A 22,895-nucleotide genomic window follows, 5' to 3' on the forward strand; every position below is an offset into this window, starting at 1 on the left:
AGGCAGATACATAGAGATTCCCCAGACAGTAAGATACATAGAGACTCTCCAGACAGTAAGATACACAGAGACTCTCCAGACAGTAAGATACATAGAGACTCTCCAGACAGATACATAGAGACTCTCCAGACAGATACATAGAGACTCTCCAGACAGGTACATAGAGACTCTACAGACAGTAAGATACACAGAGACTCTCCAGACAGTAAGATACATAGAGACTCTCCAGACAGTAAGATACATAGAGACTCTCCAGACAGTAAGATACATAGAGACTCTCCAGACAGATACATAGAGACTCTCCAGACAGATACATAGAGACTCTCCAGACAGGTACATAGAGACTCTCCAGACAGTAAGGTACATAGAGACTCTCCAGACAGATACATAGAGACTCTCCAGACAGGTACATAGAGACTCTCCAGACAGATACATAGAGACTCTCCAGACAGATACATAGAGACTCTCCAGACAGATACATAGACTCTCCAGACAGTAAGATACATAGAGACTCTCTATACAGTAAGTTACATAGAGACTCTCCATACAGTAAGGTATATAGAGACTCTCCAGACAGTAAGGTACATAGAGACTCTCCATACAGTAAGATACATAGAGACTCTCCAGACAGTAAGGTATATAGAGACTCTCCAGACAGATACATAGACTCTCCATACAGTAAGGTACATAGAGACTCTCCAGACAGTAAGGTACATAGAGACTCTCCAGACAGGTACATAGAGACTATCCATACAGTAAGATACATAGAGACTCTCCAGACAGGTACATAGAGAATCTCCAGACAGGTACATAGAGACTCTCCAGACAGGTACATAGAGAATCTCCAGACAGGTACATAGAGACTCTCCAGACAGTAAGGTACATAGAGACTCTCCAGACAGATACATAGAGACTCTCCAGACAGATACATAGAGACTCTCCAGACAGGTATATAGAGACTCTCCAGACAGATACATAGCGACTCTCCAGACAGTAAGGTACATAGAGACTCTCCAGACAGTAAGGTACATAGAGACTCTCCAGACAGATACATAGAGACTCTCCAGACAGGTATATAGAGACTCTCCAGACAGATACATAGAGACTCTCCAGACAGTAAGGTACATAGAGACTCTCCAGACAGATACATAGAGACTCTCCAGACAGATACATAGAGACTCTCCAGACAGGTATATAGAGACTCTCCAGACAGATACATAGCGACTCTCCAGACAGTAAGGTACATAGAGACTCTCCAGACAGTAAGGTACATAGAGACTCTCCAGACAGATACATAGAGACTCTCCAGACAGGTATATAGAGACTCTCCAGACAGATACATAGAGACTCTCCAGACAGTAAGATACATAGAGACTCTCCAGACAGATACATAGAGACTCTCCAGACAGTAAAGTACATAGACTGTCCAGACAGATACATAGAGACTCTCCAGACAGTAAGATACATAGAGACTCTCCAGACAGTAAGGTACATAGAGACTCTCCAGACAGTAAGGTACATAGAGACTCTCCAGACAGATACATAGAGACTCTCCAGACAGATACATAGAGACTCTCCAGACAGATACATAGAGACTCTCCAGACAGTAAGATACATAGACTCTCCAGACAGTAAGATACACAGAGACTCTCCAGACAGGTACATAGAGACTCTCCAGACAGATACATAGAGACTCTCCAGACAGATACATAGAGACTCTCCAGAAAGATACATAGAGACTCTCCAGACAGTAAGGTACATAGAGACTCTCCAGACAGGTACATAGAGACTCTCCAGACAGGTACATAGAGACTCTCCAGACAGATACATAGAGACTCTCCAGACAGTAAGATACATAGAGACTCTCCAGACAGTAAGATACATAGAGACTCTCCAGACAGTAAGATACACAGAGACTCTCCAGACAGATACATAGAGACTCTCCAGACAGATACATAGAGACTCTCCAGACAGATACATAGAGACTCTCCAGACAGGTACATAGAGACTCTCCAGACAGTAAGATACATAGAGACTCTCTATACAGTAAGGTACATAGATACTCTCCAGACAGATACATAGAGACTCTCCAGACAGTAAGATACATAGAGACTCTCCAGACAGAAACATAGAGACTCTCTATACAGTAAGATACATAGAGACTCTCCAGACAGTAAGATACATAGAGACTCTCCAGACAGTAAGATACATAGAGACTCTCCAGACAGTAAGATACATAGAGACTCTCCAGACAGTAAGGTACATAATAATAATATAATAATATATGCCATTTAGCGGACGCTTTTATCCAAAGCGACTTACAGTCATGTGTGCATACATTCTACGTATGGGTGGTCCCGGGAATCGAACCCACTACCCTGGCGTTACAAGCACCATGCTCTACCAACTGAGCTACAGAAGGACCATATAGACCATATAGACATAGAGACGCTCCAGACAGTAAGGTACATAGAGACTCTCCAGACAGATACATAGAGACTCTCCAGACAGTAAGGTACATAGAGACTCTCCAGACAGTAAGGTACATAGAGACTCTCCAGACTGTAAGATACATAGATACTCTCCAGACAGATACACAGAGACTCTCCAGACAGCAAGATACATACGTGGTCCTTCTGTAGCTCAGTTGGTAGAGCATGGCGCTTGTAACGCCAGGGTAGTGGGTTCAATCCCCGGGACCACCCATACGTAGAATGTATGCACACATGGCTGTAAGTCGCTTTGGATAAAAGCGTCTGCTAAATGGCATATATTATATATTATTATATATTATTATTATTATATATTACATAGAGACTCTCCAGACAGATACATAGAGACTCTCCAGACAGATGCATAGAGACTCTCCAGTGAGTAAAGTACATAGACTCTCCAGACAGATACATAGAGACTCTCCAGACAGTAAGGTACATAGAGACTCTCCAGACAGTAAGGTACATAGAGACTCTCCAGACAGTAAGGTACATAGAGACTCTCCAGACAGTAAGGTACATACAGACTCTCCAGACAGATACATAGAGACTCTCCAGACAGATACATAGAGACTCTCCAGGCAGATACATAGATACTCTCCAGACAGTAAGATACATAGAGACTCTCCAGACAGTAAGATACACAGAGACTCTCCAGACAGTAAGATACATAGAGACTCTCCAGACAGATACATAGAGGCTCTCCAGACAGATACATAGAGACTCTCCAGACAGTAAGATACACAGAGACTCTCCAGACAGTAAGATACATAGAGACTCTCCAGACAGGTACATAGAGACTCTCCAGACAGTAAGGTACATAGAGACTCTCCAGACAGATACATAGAGACTCTCCAGACAGGTACATAGAGACTCTCCAGACAGTAAGATACACAGAGACTCTCCAGACAGTAAGATACATAGAGACTCTCCAGACAGGTACATAGAGACTCTCCAGACAGTAAGGTACATAGAGACTCTCCAGACAGATACATAGAGACTCTCCAGACAGATACATAGAGACTCTCCCGACAGATACATAGAGACTCTCCAGACAGATACATAGAGAATCTCCAGACAGTAAGGTACATAGAGACTCTCCAGACAGATACATAGAGACTCTCCAGATAGATACATAGAGACTCTCCAGACAGTAAGATACATAGAGACTCTCCAGACAGTAAGATACATAGAGAATCTCCAGACAGTAAGGTACATAGAGACTCTCCAGACAGTAAGGTACATAGAGACTCTCCAGACAGTAAGGTACATAGAGACTCTCCAGACAGTAAGATACACAGAGACTCTCCAGACAGTAAGATACATAGAGACTCTCCAGACAGATACATAGAGGCTCTCCAGACAGATACATAGAGACTCTCCAGACAGTAAGATACACAGAGACTCTCCAGACAGTAAGATACATAGAGACTCTCCAGACAGGTACATAGAGACTCTCCAGACAGTAAGGTACATAGAGACTCTCCAGACAGATACATAGAGACTCTCCAGACAGGTACATAGAGACTCTCCAGACAGTAAGATACACAGAGACTCTCCAGACAGTAAGATACATAGAGACTCTCCAGACAGGTACATAGAGACTCTCCAGACAGTAAGGTACATAGAGACTCTCCAGACAGATACATAGAGACTCTCCAGACAGATACATAGAGACTCTCACGACAGATACATAGAGACTCTCCAGACAGATACATAGAGAATCTCCAGACAGTAAGGTACATAGAGACTCTCCAGACAGATACATAGAGACTCTCCAGATAGATACATAGAGACTCTCCAGACAGTAAGATACATAGAGACTCTCCAGACAGTAAGATACATAGAGAATCTCCAGACAGTAAGGTACATAGAGACTCTCCAGACAGTAAGGTACATAGAGACTCTCCAGACAGTAAGGTACATAGAGACTCTCCAGACAGATACATAGAGACTCTCCAGACAGTAAGATACATAGAGACTCTCCAGACAGTAAGATACATAGAGACTCTCCAGACAGAGACTCTCCAGACAGATACATAGAGACTCTCCAGACAGTAAGGTACATAGAGACTCTCCAGACAGATACATAGAGACTCTCCAGACAGATACATAGAGAATCTCCAGACAGTAAGGTACATAGAGACTCTCCAGACAGTAAGATACATAGAGACTCTCCAGACAGTAAGATACATAGAGACTCTCCAGACAGATACATAGAGACTCTCCAGACAGTAAGGTACATAGAGACTCTCCAGACAGTAAGGTACATAGAGACTCTCCAGACAGTAAGGTACATAGAGACTCTCCAGACAGATACATAGAGACTCTCCAGACAGTAAGATACATAGAGACTCTCCAGACAGTAAGATACATAGAGACTCTCCAGACAGTAAGGTACATAGAGACTCTCCAGACAGATACATAGAGACTCTCCAGACAGTAAGGTACATAGAGACTCTCCAGACAGATACATAGACTCTCCAGGCAGTAAGATACATAGAGACTCTCCAGACAGTAAGATACATAGACTCTCCAGACAGTAAGATACATAGAGACTCTCCAGACAGATACATAGAGACTCTCCAGACAGATACATAGAGACTCTCCAGACAGTAAGATACATAGATACTCTCCAGACAGTAAGATACATAGAGACTCTCCAGACAGATACATAGAGACACTCCAGACAGATACATAGAGACTCTCCAGACAGATACATAGAGACTCTCCAGACAGTAAGATACATAGATACTCTCCAGACAGTAAGATACATAGAGACTCTCCAGACAGATACATAGAGACACTCCAGACAGTAAGATACATAGAGACTCTCCAGACAGTAAGATACATAGAGACTCTCCAGACAGATACATAGAGACTCTCCAGACAGTAAGGTACATAGAGACTCTCCAGGCAGTAAGATACATAGAGACTCTCCAGACAGTAAGATACATAGACTCTCCAGACAGTAAGATACATAGAGACTCTCCAGACAGTAAGATACATAGAGAATCTCCAGACAGTAAGGTACATAGAGACTCTCCAGACAGTAAGGTACATAGAGACTCTCCAGACAGTAAGGTACATAGAGACTCTCCAGACAGATACATAGAGACTCTCCAGACAGTAAGATACATAGAGACTCTCCAGACAGTAAGATACATAGAGACTCTCCAGAGAGTAAGGTACATAGAGACTCTCCAGACAGATACATAGAGACTCTCCAGACAGTAAGGTACATAGAGACTCTCCAGACAGATACATAGAGACTCTCCAGACAGATACATAGAGAATCTCCAGACAGTAAGGTACATAGAGACTCTCCAGACAGTAAGATACATAGAGACTCTCCAGACAGTAAGATACATAGAGACTCTCCAGACAGATACATAGAGACTCTCCAGACAGTAAGGTACATAGAGACTCTCCAGACAGTAAGGTACATAGAGACTCTCCAGACAGTAAGGTACATAGAGACTCTCCAGACAGATACATAGAGACTCTCCAGACAGTAAGATACATAGAGACTCTCCAGACAGTAAGATACATAGAGACTCTCCAGAGAGTAAGGTACATAGAGACTCTCCAGACAGATACATAGAGACTCTCCAGACAGTAAGGTACATAGAGACTCTCCAGACAGATACATAGACTCTCCAGGCAGTAAGATACATAGAGACTCTCCAGACAGTAAGATACATAGACTCTCCAGACAGTAAGATACATAGAGACTCTCCAGACAGATACATAGAGACTCTCCAGACAGATACATAGAGACTCTCCAGACAGTAAGATACATAGATACTCTCCAGACAGTAAGATACATAGAGACTCTCCAGACAGATACATAGAGACACTCCAGACAGATACATAGAGACTCTCCAGACAGATACATAGAGACTCTCCAGACAGTAAGATACATAGATACTCTCCAGACAGTAAGATACATAGAGACTCTCCAGACAGATACATAGAGACACTCCAGACAGTAAGATACATAGAGACTCTCCAGACAGTAAGATACATAGAGACTCTCCAGACAGATACATAGAGACTCTCCAGACAGTAAGGTACATAGAGACTCTCCAGGCAGTAAGATACATAGAGACTCTCCAGACAGTAAGATACATAGACTCTCCAGACAGTAAGATACATAGAGACTCTCCAGACAGATACATAGAGACTCTCCAGACAGATACATAGAGACTCTCCAGACAGTAAGATACATAGATACTCTCCAGGCAGTAAGATACATAGAGACTCTCCAGACAGATACATAGAGACACTCCAGACAGATACATAGAGACTCTCCAGACAGATACATAGAGACTCTCCAGACAGTAAGATACATAGATACTCTCCAGACAGTAAGATACATAGAGACTCTCCAGACAGATACATAGAGACACTCCAGACAGTAAGATACATAGAGACTCTCCAGACAGTAAGATACATAGAGACTCTCCAGACAGTAAGATACATATAGACTCTCCAGACAGATACATAGAGACTCTCCAGACAGATACATAGAGACTCTCCAGACAGGTACATAGAGACTCTCCAGACAGTAAGATACACAGAGACTCTCCAGACAGTAAGATACATAGAGACTCTCCAGACAGATACATAGAGACTCTCCAGACAGATACATAGAGACTTTCCAGACAGATACATAGAGACTCTCCAGACAGATACATAGAGACTCTCCAGACAGTAAGGTACATAGAGACTCTCCAGACAGATACATAGAGACTCTCCAGACAGATACATAGAGACTCTCCAGACAGATACATAGAGACTCTCCAGACAGATACATAGAGACTCTCCAGACAGGTACATAGAGACTCTCCAGACAGTAAGGTACATAGAGACTCTCCAGACAGATACATAGAGACTCTCCAGACAGATACATAGAGACTCTCCAGACAGATACATAGAGACTCTCCAGACAGATACATAGAGACTCTCCAGACAGTAAGGTACATAGAGACTCTCCAGACAGTAAGGTACATAGAGACTCTCCAGACAGATACATAGAGACTCTCCAGACAGATACATAGAGACTCTCCAGACAGTAAGATACATAGAGACTCTCCAGACAGTAAGGTACATAGAGACTCTCCAGACAGTAAGGTACATAGAGACTCTCCAGACAGATACATAGAGACTCTCCAGACAGATACATAGAGAATCTCCAGACAGTAAGGTACATAGAGACTCTCCAGACAGTAAGATACATAGAGACTCTCCAGACAGTAAGATACATAGAGACTCTCCAGACAGTAAGATACATAGAGACTCTCCAGACAGTAAGGTACATAGAGACTCTCCAGACAGTAAGATACATAGAGACTCTCCAGACAGTAAGATACATAGACTCTCCAGACAGTAAGATACATAGAGACTCTCCAGACAGATACATAGAGACTCTCCAGACAGATACATAGAGACTCTCCAGACAGTAAGATACATAGAGACTCTCCAGACAGTAAGATACATAGAGACTCTCCAGACAGTAAGATACACATAGACTCTCCAGACAGTAAGATACATAGAGACTCTCCAGACAGATACATAGAGACTCTCCAGACAGATACATAGAGACTCTCCAGACAGATACATAGAGACTCTCCAGACAGTAAGGTACATAGAGACTCTCCAGACAGATACATAGAGACTCTCCAGACAGATACATAGAGACTCTCCAGACAGATACATAGAGACTCTCCAGACAGTAAGGTACATAGAGACTCTCCAGACAGTAAGATACATAGAGACTCTCCAGACAGTAAGATACATAGAGACTCTCCAGACAGATACATAGAGACTCTCCAGACAGTAAGGTACATAGAGACTCTCCAGACAGTATGATACATAGAGACTTTCCAGACATTAAGATACATAGAGACTCTCCAGACAGGTACATAGAGACTCTCCAGACAGTAAGATACATAGAGACTCTCCAGACAGGTACATAGAGACTACAGTAGAGAGACTCTCCAGACAGTAAGATACATAGAGACTCTCCAGACAGTAAGATACATAGAGACTCTCCAGACAGGTACATAGAGACTCTCCAGACAGTAAGATACATAGAGACTCTCCAGACAGTAAGATACATAGAGAATCTCCAGACAGTAAGGTACATAGAGACTCTCCAGACAGTAAGGTACATAGAGACTCTCCAGACAGTAAGGTACATAGAGACTCTCCAGACAGATACATAGAGACTCTCCAGACAGTAAGATACATAGAGACTCTCCAGACAGTAAGATACATAGAGACTCTCCAGAGAGTAAGGTACATAGAGACTCTCCAGACAGATACATAGAGACTCTCCAGACAGTAAGGTACATAGAGACTCTCCAGACAGATACATAGAGACTCTCCAGACAGATACATAGAGAATCTCCAGACAGTAAGGTACATAGAGACTCTCCAGACAGTAAGATACATAGAGACTCTCCAGACAGTAAGATACATAGAGACTCTCCAGACAGATACATAGAGACTCTCCAGACAGTAAGGTACATAGAGACTCTCCAGACAGTAAGGTACATAGAGACTCTCCAGACAGTAAGGTACATAGAGACTCTCCAGACAGATACATAGAGACTCTCCAGACAGTAAGATACATAGAGACTCTCCAGACAGTAAGATACATAGAGACTCTCCAGAGAGTAAGGTACATAGAGACTCTCCAGACAGATACATAGAGACTCTCCAGACAGTAAGGTACATAGAGACTCTCCAGACAGATACATAGACTCTCCAGGCAGTAAGATACATAGAGACTCTCCAGACAGTAAGATACATAGACTCTCCAGACAGTAAGATACATAGAGACTCTCCAGACAGATACATAGAGACTCTCCAGACAGATACATAGAGACTCTCCAGACAGTAAGATACATAGATACTCTCCAGACAGTAAGATACATAGAGACTCTCCAGACAGATACATAGAGACACTCCAGACAGATACATAGAGACTCTCCAGACAGATACATAGAGACTCTCCAGACAGTAAGATACATAGATACTCTCCAGACAGTAAGATACATAGAGACTCTCCAGACAGATACATAGAGACACTCCAGACAGTAAGATACATAGAGACTCTCCAGACAGTAAGATACATAGAGACTCTCCAGACAGATACATAGAGACTCTCCAGACAGTAAGGTACATAGAGACTCTCCAGGCAGTAAGATACATAGAGACTCTCCAGACAGTAAGATACATAGACTCTCCAGACAGTAAGATACATAGAGACTCTCCAGACAGATACATAGAGACTCTCCAGACAGATACATAGAGACTCTCCAGACAGTAAGATACATAGATACTCTCCAGGCAGTAAGATACATAGAGACTCTCCAGACAGATACATAGAGACACTCCAGACAGATACATAGAGACTCTCCAGACAGATACATAGAGACTCTCCAGACAGTAAGATACATAGATACTCTCCAGACAGTAAGATACATAGAGACTCTCCAGACAGATACATAGAGACACTCCAGACAGTAAGATACATAGAGACTCTCCAGACAGTAAGATACATAGAGACTCTCCAGACAGTAAGATACATATAGACTCTCCAGACAGATACATAGAGACTCTCCAGACAGATACATAGAGACTCTCCAGACAGGTACATAGAGACTCTCCAGACAGTAAGATACACAGAGACTCTCCAGACAGTAAGATACATAGAGACTCTCCAGACAGATACATAGAGACTCTCCAGACAGATACATAGAGACTTTCCAGACAGATACATAGAGACTCTCCAGACAGATACATAGAGACTCTCCAGACAGTAAGGTACATAGAGACTCTCCAGACAGATACATAGAGACTCTCCAGACAGATACATAGAGACTCTCCAGACAGATACATAGAGACTCTCCAGACAGATACATAGAGACTCTCCAGACAGGTACATAGAGACTCTCCAGACAGTAAGGTACATAGAGACTCTCCAGACAGATACATAGAGACTCTCCAGACAGATACATAGAGACTCTCACGACAGATACATAGAGACTCTCCAGACAGATACATAGAGAATCTCCAGACAGTAAGGTACATAGAGACTCTCCAGACAGTAAGGTACATAGAGACTCTCCAGACAGATACATAGAGACTCTCCAGACAGATACATAGAGACTCTCCAGACAGTAAGATACATAGAGACTCTCCAGACAGTAAGGTACATAGAGACTCTCCAGACAGTAAGGTACATAGAGACTCTCCAGACAGATACATAGAGACTCTCCAGACAGATACATAGAGAATCTCCAGACAGTAAGGTACATAGAGACTCTCCAGACAGTAAGATACATAGAGACTCTCCAGACAGTAAGATACATAGAGACTCTCCAGACAGTAAGATACATAGAGACTCTCCAGACAGTAAGGTACATAGAGACTCTCCAGACAGTAAGATACATAGAGACTCTCCAGACAGTAAGATACATAGACTCTCCAGACAGTAAGATACATAGAGACTCTCCAGACAGATACATAGAGACTCTCCAGACAGATACATAGAGACTCTCCTGACAGTAAGATACATAGAGACTCTCCAGACAGTAAGATACATAGAGACTCTCCAGACAGTAAGATACACATAGACTCTCCAGACAGTAAGATACATAGAGACTCTCCAGACAGATACATAGAGACTCTCCAGACAGATACATAGAGACTCTCCAGACAGATACATAGAGACTCTCCAGACAGTAAGGTACATAGAGACTCTCCAGACAGATACATAGAGACTCTCCAGACAGATACATAGAGACTCTCCAGACAGATACATAGAGACTCTCCAGACAGTAAGGTACATAGAGACTCTCCAGACAGTAAGATACATAGAGACTCTCCAGACAGTAAGATACATAGAGACTCTCCAGACAGATACATAGAGACTCTCCAGACAGTAAGTTACATAGAGACTCTCCAGACAGTAAGATACATAGAGACTCTCCAGACAGTAAGATACATAGAGACTCTCCAGACAGGTACATAGAGACTCTCCAGACAGTAAGATACATAGAGACTCTCCAGGTACATAGAGACTCTCCATACAGTAAGGTACATAGAGACTCTCCAGACAGTAAGATACATAGAGACTTTCCAGACAGGTACATAGAGACTCTCCAGACAGATACATAGAGACTCTCCAGACAGATACATAGAGACTCTCCAGACAGATACATAAAGACTCTCCAGACAGTAAGATACATAGAGACTCTCCAGACAGTAAGATACATAGAGACTCTCCAGACAGTAAGATACATAGAGACTCTCCAGACAGATACATAGAGACTCTCCAGACAGATACATAGAGACTCTCCAGACAGATACATAGAGACTCTCCAGACAGTAAGATACACAGAGACTCTCCAGACAGTAAGATACATAGAGACTCTCCAGACAGATACATAGAGACTCTCCAGACAGATACATAGAGACTCTCCAGACAGATACATAGAGACTCTCCAGACAGATACATAGAGACTCTCCAGACAGATACATAGACTCTCCAGACAGATACATAGAGACTCTCCAGACAGTAAGGTACATAGAGACTCTCCAGACAGATACATAGAGACTCTCCAGACAGATACATAGAGACTCTCCAGACAGATACATAGAGACTCTCCAGACAGTAAGGTACATAGAGACTCTCCAGACAGTAAGGTACATAGAGACTCTCCAGACAGTAAGATACATAGAGACTCTCCAGACAGTAAGATACATAGAGACTCTCCAGACAGGTACATAGAGACTCTCCAGACAGTAAGATACATAGAGACTCTCCAGACAGTAAGATACATAGAGAATCTCCAGACAGTAAGGTACATAGAGACTCTCCAGACAGTAAGGTACATAGAGACTCTCCAGACAGTAAGGTACATAGAGACTCTCCAGACAGATACATAGAGACTCTCCAGACAGTAAGATACATAGAGACTCTCCAGACAGTAAGATACATAGAGACTCTCCAGAGAGTAAGGTACATAGAGACTCTCCAGACAGATACATAGAGACTCTCCAGACAGTAAGGTACATAGAGACTCTCCAGACAGATACATAGAGACTCTCCAGACAGATACATAGAGAATCTCCAGACAGTAAGGTACATAGAGACTCTCCAGACAGTAAGATACATAGAGACTCTCCAGACAGTAAGATACATAGAGACTCTCCAGACAGATACATAGAGACTCTCCAGACAGTAAGGTACATAGAGACTCTCCAGACAGTAAGGTACATAGAGACTCTCCAGACAGTAAGGTACATAGAGACTCTCCAGACAGATACATAGAGACTCTCCAGACAGTAAGATACATAGAGACTCTCCAGACAGTAAGATACATAGAGACTCTCCAGAGAGTAAGGTACATAGAGACTCTCCAGACAGATACATAGAGACTCTCCAGACAGTAAGGTACATAGAGACTCTCCAGACAGATACATAGACTCTCCAGGCAGTAAGATACATAGAGACTCTCCAGACAGTAAGATACATAGACTCTCCAGACAGTAAGATACATAGAGACTCTCCAGACAGATACATAGAGACTCTCCAGACAGATACATAGAGACTCTCCAGACAGTAAGATACATAGATACTCTCCAGACAGTAAGATACATAGAGACTCTCCAGACAGATACATAGAGACACTCCAGACAGATACATAGAGACTCTCCAGACAGATACATAGAGACTCTCCAGACAGTAAGATACATAGATACTCTCCAGACAGTAAGATACATAGAGACTCTCCAGACAGATACATAGAGACACTCCAGACAGTAAGATACATAGAGACTCTCCAGACAGTAAGATACATAGAGACTCTCCAGACAGATACATAGAGACTCTCCAGACAGTAAGGTACATAGAGACTCTCCAGGCAGTAAGATACATAGAGACTCTCCAGACAGTAAGATACATAGACTCTCCAGACAGTAAGATACATAGAGACTCTCCAGACAGATACATAGAGACTCTCCAGACAGATACATAGAGACTCTCCAGACAGTAAGATACATAGATACTCTCCAGGCAGTAAGATACATAGAGACTCTCCAGACAGATACATAGAGACACTCCAGACAGATACATAGAGACTCTCCAGACAGATACATAGAGACTCTCCAGACAGTAAGATACATAGATACTCTCCAGACAGTAAGATACATAGAGACTCTCCAGACAGATACATAGAGACACTCCAGACAGTAAGATACATAGAGACTCTCCAGACAGTAAGATACATAGAGACTCTCCAGACAGTAAGATACATATAGACTCTCCAGACAGATACATAGAGACTCTCCAGACAGATACATAGAGACTCTCCAGACAGGTACATAGAGACTCTCCAGACAGTAAGATACACAGAGACTCTCCAGACAGTAAGATACATAGAGACTCTCCAGACAGATACATAGAGACTCTCCAGACAGATACATAGAGACTTTCCAGACAGATACATAGAGACTCTCCAGACAGATACATAGAGACTCTCCAGACAGTAAGGTACATAGAGACTCTCCAGACAGATACATAGAGACTCTCCAGACAGATACATAGAGACTCTCCAGACAGATACATAGAGACTCTCCAGACAGATACATAGAGACTCTCCAGACAGGTACATAGAGACTCTCCAGACAGTAAGGTACATAGAGACTCTCCAGACAGATACATAGAGACTCTCCAGACAGATACATAGAGACTCTCCAGACAGATACATAGAGACTCTCCAGACAGATACATAGAGAATCTCCAGACAGTAAGGTACATAGAGACTCTCCAGACAGTAAGGTACATAGAGACTCTCCAGACAGATACATAGAGACTCTCCAGACAGATACATAGAGACTCTCCAGACAGTAAGATACATAGAGACTCTCCAGACAGTAAGGTACATAGAGACTCTCCAGACAGTAAGGTACATAGAGACTCTCCAGACAGATACATAGAGACTCTCCAGACAGATACATAGAGAATCTCCAGACAGTAAGGTACATAGAGACTCTCCAGACAGTAAGATACATAGAGACTCTCCAGACAGTAAGATACATAGAGACTCTCCAGACAGTAAGATACATAGAGACTCTCCAGACAGTAAGGTACATAGAGACTCTCCAGACAGTAAGATACATAGAGACTCTCCAGACAGTAAGATACATAGACTCTCCAGACAGTAAGATACATAGAGACTCTCCAGACAGATACATAGAGACTCTCCAGACAGATACATAGAGACTCTCCTGACAGTAAGATACATAGAGACTCTCCAGACAGTAAGATACATAGAGACTCTCCAGACAGTAAGATACACATAGACTCTCCAGACAGTAAGATACATAGAGACTCTCCAGACAGATACATAGAGACTCTCCAGACAGATACATAGAGACTCTCCAGACAGATACATAGAGACTCTCCAGACAGTAAGGTACATAGAGACTCTCCAGACAGATACATAGAGACTCTCCAGACAGATACATAGAGACTCTCCAGACAGATACATAGAGACTCTCCAGACAGTAAGGTACATAGAGACTCTCCAGACAGTAAGATACATAGAGACTCTCCAGACAGTAAGATACATAGAGACTCTCCAGACAGATACATAGAGACTCTCCAGACAGTAAGTTACATAGAGACTCTCCAGACAGTAAGATACATAGAGACTCTCCAGACAGTAAGATACATAGAGACTCTCCAGACAGGTACATAGAGACTCTCCAGACAGTAAGATACATAGAGACTCTCCAGACAGGTACATAGAGACTCTCCATACAGTAAGGTACATAGAGACTCTCCAGACAGTAAGATACATAGAGACTTTCCAGACAGGTACATAGAGACTCTCCAGACAGATACATAGAGACTCTCCAGACAGATACATAGAGACTCTCCAGACAGATACATAAAGACTCTCCAGACAGTAAGATACATAGAGACTCTCCAGACAGTAAGATACATAGAGACTCTCCAGACAGTAAGATACATAGAGACTCTCCAGACAGATACATAGAGACTCTCCAGACAGATACATAGAGACTCTCCAGACAGATACATAGAGACTCTCCAGACAGTAAGATACACAGAGACTCTCCAGACAGTAAGATACATAGAGACTCTCCAGACAGATACATAGAGACTCTCCAGACAGATACATAGAGACTCTCCAGACAGATACATAGAGACTCTCCAGACAGATACATAGAGACTCTCCAGACAGATACATAGAGACTCTCCAGACAGATACATAGAGACTCTCCAGACAGTAAGGTACATAGAGACTCTCCAGACAGATACATAGAGACTCTCCAGACAGATACATAGAGACTCTCCAGACAGATACTTAGAGACTCTCCAGACAGTAAGGTACATAGAGACTCTCCAGACAGTAAGGTACATAGAGACTCTCCAGACAGTAAGATACATAGAGACTCTCCAGACAGTAAGATACATAGAGACTCTCCAGACAGGTACATAGAGACTCTCCAGACAGTAAGATACATAGAGACTCTCCAGACAGGTACATAGAGACTCTCCATACAGTAAGGTACATAGAGATTCTCCAGACAGTAAGATACATAGAGACTTTCCAGACAGGTACATAGAGACTCTCCAGACAGATACATAGAGACTCTCCAGACAGATACATAGAGACTCTCCAGACAGATACATAGAAACTCTCCAGACAGTAAGGTACATAGAGACTCTCCAGACAGTAAGATACATAGAGACTCTCCAGACAGGTACATAGAGACTCTCCAGACAGATACATAGAGACTCTCCAGACAGGTACATAGAGACTCTCCAGACAGTAAGGTACATAGAGACTCTCCAGACAGTAAGGTACATAGAGACTCTCCAGACAGGTACATAGAGACTCTCCAGACAGTAAGGTACATAGAGACTCTCCAGACAGTAAGATACATAGAGACTCTCCAGACAGGTACATAGAGACTCTCCAGACAGATACATAGAGACTCTCCAGACGGATACATAGAGACTCTCCAGACAGATACATAGAGACTCTCCAGACAGATACATAGAGACTCTCCAGACAGTAAGGTACATAGAGACTCTCCAGACAGTAAGGTACATAGAGACTCTCCAGACAGGTACATAGAGACTCTCCAGACAGATACATAGAGACTCTCCAGACAGGTACATAGAGACTCTCCAGACAGGTACATAGAGACTCTCCAGACAGATACATAGAGACTCCCCAGACAGGTACATAGAGACTCTCCAGACAGTAAGGTACATAGAGACTCTCCAGGCAGTAAGGTACATAGAGACTCTCCAGACAGGTACATAGAGACTCTCCAGACAGTAAGATACATAGAGACTCTCCAGACAGTAAGGTACCTAGAGACTCTCCAGACAGATACATAGAGACTCTCCAGACAGTAAGGTACATAGAGACTCTCCAGACAGATACATAGAGACTCTCCAGACAGTAAGGTACATAGAGACTCTCCAGACAGTAAGATGTTATAGATACATGTAAAGTGTGGTGTTAATGTGGTTTCAGGTTAACAGGCAGTGAGGAGGACCAGGTGATGGTTCTCTATAACTCTGGTCTGAGTTTCTCTAAGCGTCTATATACCCGTCTGGATGTCAGCTTTACTCCCGTCCACCTACACCAACCCCTGGAGACCATCATGAGACAACCTCTGGTCTACGTCAGAGACATGGTGCCTCATACCTGCTTCCAGGCCATGTCACGGTACTACACCTGTCTGTCTGTCTGTCTGTCTGTCTGTCTGTCTGTCTGTCTGTCTGTCTGTCTGTCTGTCTGTCTGTCTGTCTGTCTGTCTGTCTGTCTGTCTGTCTGTCTGTCTGTCTGTCTGTCTGTCTGTCTGTCTGTCTGTCTGTCTGTCTGTCTGTCTGTCTGTCTGTCACACCTATTTGTCTGTCTGTCACACCTATTTGTCTATCTGTTACACCTATCTGTCTGTCTGTTACACCTATTTGTCTGTCTGTCTGTCTGTCTGTCTGTCTGTCTGTCTGTCTGTCTGTCTGTCTGTCTGTCTGTCTGTCTGTCTGTCTGTCTGTCTGTCTGTCTGTCTGTCTGTCTGTCTGTCTGTCTGTCTGTCTGTCTGTCTGTCTGTTACACCTCTCTGTCTGTTTGTCTGTCTGTGAGACAGATATCCATTTGTCTGTCTATTTCGTCTGTCTGTCTGTCTGTCTGTCTGTCTGTCTGTCTGTCTGTCTGTCTGTCTGTCTGTCTGTCTGTCTGTCTGTCTGTCTGTCTGTCTGTTACACCTGTCTGTCTGTCTGTCTGTCTGTCTGTCTGTCTGTCTGTCTGTCTGTCTGTCTGTCTGTCTGTCTGTCTGTCTGTCTGTCTGACCGTCTGTTACACCTGTCTGTCTGTCTGTCTGGTTGTCTGTCTGTCTGTCTGTCTGTTTAATCTTTTTGACTGTCTGTCCATTACACCTGTCTGTCTGTCTGTCTGTCTGTCTGTCTGTCTGTCTGTCTGTCTGTCTGTCTGTCTGTCTGTCTGTCTGTCTGTCTGTCTGTCTGTCTGTCTGTCTGTTACACCTCTCTGTCTGTTTGTCTGTCTGTGAGACAGATATCCATTTGTCTGTCTATTTCGTCTGTCTGTCTGTCTGTCTGTCTGTCTGTCTGTCTGTCTGTCTGTCTGTCTGTCTGTCTGTCTGTCTGTCTGTCTGTCTGTCTGTCTGTCTGTCTGTCTGTTACACCTGTCTGTCTGTCTGTCTGGTTGTCTGTCTGTCTGTCTGTTTGTCTGTCTGTCAGACAGATGTCCATTTGTCCGTCTATTTAATCTGTTTGACTGTCTGTCCATTACACCTGTCTGTCTGTCTGTCTGTCTGTCTGTCTGTCTGTCTGTCTGTCTGTCTGTCTGTCTGTCTGTCTGTCTGTCTGTCTGTCTGTCTGTCTGTCTGTCTGTCTGTCTGTCTGTTTAATCTTTTTGACTGTCTGTCCATTACACCTGTCTGTCTGTCTGTCTGTCTGTCTGTCTGTCTGTCTGTCTGTCTGTCTGTCTGTCTGTCTGTCTGTCTGTCTGTCTGTCTGTCTGTCTGTCTGTCTGTCTGTCTGTTACACCTCTCTGTCTGTTTGTCTGTCTGTGAGACAGATATCCATTTGTCTGTCTATTTCGTCTGTCTGTCTGTCTGTCTGTCTGTCTGTCTGTCTGTTACACCTGTCTGTCTGTCTGTCTGGTTGTCTGTCTGTCTGTCTGTTTGTCTGTCTGTCAGACAGATGTCCATTTGTCCGTCTATTTAATCTGTTTGACTGTCTGTCCATTACACCTGTCTGTCTGTCTGTCTGTCTGTCTGTCTGTCTGTCTGTCTGTCTGTCTGTCTGTCTGTCTGTCTGTCTGTCTGTCTGTCTGTCTGTCTGTCTGTCTGTCTGTCTGTCTGTCTGTCTGTCTGTCTGTCTGTCTGTCTGTCTGTTACACTTGTTTGTCTGTCTGTCTGTCTGTCTGTCTGTCTGTCTGTCTGTCTGTCTGTCTGTCTGTCTGTCTGTCTGTCTGTCTGTCTGTCTGTCTGTCTGTCTGTCTGTCTGTCTGTCTGTCTGTCTGTCTGTCTGTCTTTCTGTTACACTTGTTTGTCTGTCTGTCTGTCTGTCTTTCTGTCCGTCTGTCTCTGTCTGTCTTTCTGTCCGTCTGTCTCTGTCTGTCTTTGACCTCCAACCCATGGTTGTATGCTCAGCCCTGTGGTTGTATGCTCAGCCATGCTGATGTGTATGTGTTATATATTATGAATATATATTTTTAATTTAACCTTCATTTCACTAGGCAAGTCAGTTAAGAACAAATCCTTATTTACAATGACGGCCTACCCCGGCCAAACCCGGACGACGCTGGGCCAATTGTGCGCTATGAGAGTCCCAATTACGGCCGGATGTGATACAGCCTGGATTCGAACCAGGGACTGTAGTGACGCTTCTTGCACTGAGATACAGTGCCTTAGACCGCTGCGTCTGTGTAACTGTTTAACTGTACTAGAATGCTTAAAAGGCCGCAATTATTTTTTACGGTTTTACGGTCTTTTTTATGGTTATGGTTGTATATGGTTAATATAGTTGTATATAGTTAATATAGTTGTATATGGTTAATATAGTTGTATATGATTAATATAGTTGTATATGGTTAATATAGTTGTATATAGTTAATATAGTTGTATATGGTTAATATAGTTGTATATGATTAATATAGTTGTATATGGTTAATATAGTTGTATATGGTTAATATAGTTGTATATGATTAATATAGTTGTATATGGTTAATATAGTTGTATATGGTTAATATAGTTGTATATGGTTAATATAGTTGTATATGGTTAATATAGTTGTATATGGTTAATATGGTTGTATATGGTTAATATAGTTGTATATGGTTAATATAGTTGTATATGGTTAATATAGTTGTATATGGTTAATATAGTTGTATATGATTAATATAGTTGTATGTGGTTAATATAGTTGTATGTGGTTAATATAGTTGTATGTGGTTAATATAGTTGTATGTGGTTAATATAGTTGTATGTGGTTAATATAGTTGTATATGATTAATATAGTTGCTTATGATTCTTCAGGTTGAGCCTGCTGGTCCAGCTGAGGAAGATGAAGGACGTTGTTCAGAACAATCTGTTCCCGTCGGCTGAGATGGTCCTCTCCATGACCAAGGAGTTTGGAGCGGTGCACCCTGGGAGGTGGCAGCAGAGGCTGCTGGGTAGTGGTGTAGCAGAGGCTGATGTGCTGTCACACCATGGCTCAGAGAACACACAATGCCACGTGGATACACACAATGCTCCCTATTTACAGTGGAAACATTACCTCTCCAACCAGCAGATGAACAAACTCACCAAAGATTTTATACAGGTTGTGGTGTCTTGTGTTATGTTACGCTATACTATCCCTGTTTATGCTATGCTGTGTAATGCAATGCTATGCTATGCCATTTTAAGCTATTTTATGTTATGATATAATATGTTATGTAAAGCTATATTACGCTATGTTATGTGATTCTATTTGTTATTTTATGTTATGTTATGCTACATTATGCTATACTAATCAATATTATGTTGTGCTATATTATATTATGTTATATTATGTTATATTATGTTATATTATGTTATATTATGTTATATTATGCTACATTATGCTATATTATGCTATGCTGTATTATGCTATATTATGTTATATTATGTTATATTATGTTATATTATGCTATATTATGTTATATTATGTTATATTATGCTATATTATGTTATATTATGTTATATTATATTATGCTATATTATATTATATGATGCTATATTATGCTATATTATGTTATATTATGTTATATTATATTATGCTATATTATGCTATATTATGCTATATTATGTTATATTATGCTATATTATGTTATATTATGTTATATTATATTATGCTATATTATATTATATTATGCTATATTATGCTATATTATGTTATATTATGTTATATTATATTATGCTATATTATGCTATATTATGCTATATTATGTTATATTATATTATGCTATATTATATTATATTATGCTATATTATGTTATATTATATTATATTATATTATGCTATATTATGTTATATTATATTATGCTATATTATGCTATATTATATTATATTATGCTATATTATGCTATATTATGTTATATTATGTTATATTATATTATGCTATATTATGCTATATTATGCTATATTATGTTATATTATGTTATATTATATTATGTTATATTATGTTATATTATGCTATATTATGTTATATTATGTTATATTATGTTATATTATGCTATGCTGTATTATGCTATATTATGTTATATTATGTTATATTATGCTATATTATGTTATATTATGTTATATTATATTATATTATGCTATATTATGCTATATTATGTTATATTATGTTATATTATATTATGCTATATTATGCTATATTATGCTATATTATGTTATATTATGCTATATTATGTTATATTATGTTATATTATATTATGCTATATTATATTATATTATATTATGCTATATTATGCTATATTATGTTATATTATGTTATATTATATTATGCTATATTATGCTATATTATGCTATATTATGTTATATTATATTATGCTATATTATATTATATTATGCTATATTATGTTATATTATGTTATATTATATTATATTATGCTATATTATGTTATATTATATTATGCTATATTATGCTATATTATATTATATTATGCTATATTATGCTATATTATGTTATATTATGTTATATTATATTATGCTATATTATGCTATATTATGCTATATTATGTTATATTATGTTATATTATATTATGTTATATTATGTTATATTATGCTATATTATGTTATATTATGTTATATTATGTTATATTATATTATGTTATATTATGCTATATTATGTTATATTATGTTATATTATGTTATATTATGCTATATTATGCTATATTATATTATGTTATATTATGTTATATTATGCTATGCTGTATTATGTTATATTATGTTATATTATGTTATATTATGTTATATTATGCTATGCTGTATTATGTTATATTATGTTATATTATGTTATATTATGCTATATTATGTTATATTATGTTATATTATATTATGTTATATTATATTATGTTATATTATGCTATATTATGCTATATTATGCTATATTATGTTATATTATATTATGTTATATTATGCTATATTATATTATGTTATATTATGTTATATTATGTTATATTATGCTATATTATGCTATATTATGTTATATTATATTATGTTATATTATATTATGTTATATTATATTATGTTATATTATATTATGTTATATTATATTATGTTATATTATGCTATATTATGCTATATTATGCTATATTATGTTATATTATATTATGTTATATTATATTATGTTATATTATATTATGTTATATTATGCTATATTATGCTATATTATGTTATATTATATTATGTTATATTATATTATGTTATATTATATTATGTTATATTATGCTATATTCTGCTATATTATGTTATATTATGCTATATTATGTTATATTATATTATGTTATATTATGCTATATTATATTATGTTATATTATGTTATATTATGTTATATTATGTTATATTATGCTATATTATGTTATATTATGCTATATTATGTTATATTATGTTATATTATATTATGCTATATTATGCTATATTATGCTATATTATGTTATATTATGTTATATTATATTATGTTATATTATGTTATATTATGCTATATTATGTTATATTATGTTATATTATGTTATATTATATTATGTTATATTATGCTATATTATGTTATATTATGTTATATTATGTTATATT

General features: G+C 39.7%; 1 protein-coding gene across 3 annotated transcripts in view; it reads left to right on the forward strand.

Moving 5' to 3' along the window:
- The window catches only part of cfap92 (cilia and flagella associated protein 92 (putative)), a 182,738-nt gene that overhangs the window by 124,748 nt on the left and 35,095 nt on the right, over nucleotides 1-22,895 (forward strand). For all 3 annotated transcript variants that reach the window (XM_046333526.1, XM_046333533.1, XM_046333540.1), the window contains 2 exons: nucleotides 17,087-17,281; nucleotides 20,115-20,400. In XM_046333526.1, coding sequence (XP_046189482.1) covers nucleotides 17,087-17,281; nucleotides 20,115-20,400 — 481 coding nt within the window. The remainder of the gene's footprint in view (nucleotides 1-17,086; nucleotides 17,282-20,114; nucleotides 20,401-22,895) is intronic.

This window comes from Oncorhynchus gorbuscha, linkage group LG03 (genome assembly GCF_021184085.1).
Source record: "Oncorhynchus gorbuscha isolate QuinsamMale2020 ecotype Even-year linkage group LG03, OgorEven_v1.0, whole genome shotgun sequence".
NCBI lineage: Eukaryota > Metazoa > Chordata > Actinopteri > Salmoniformes > Salmonidae > Oncorhynchus > Oncorhynchus gorbuscha.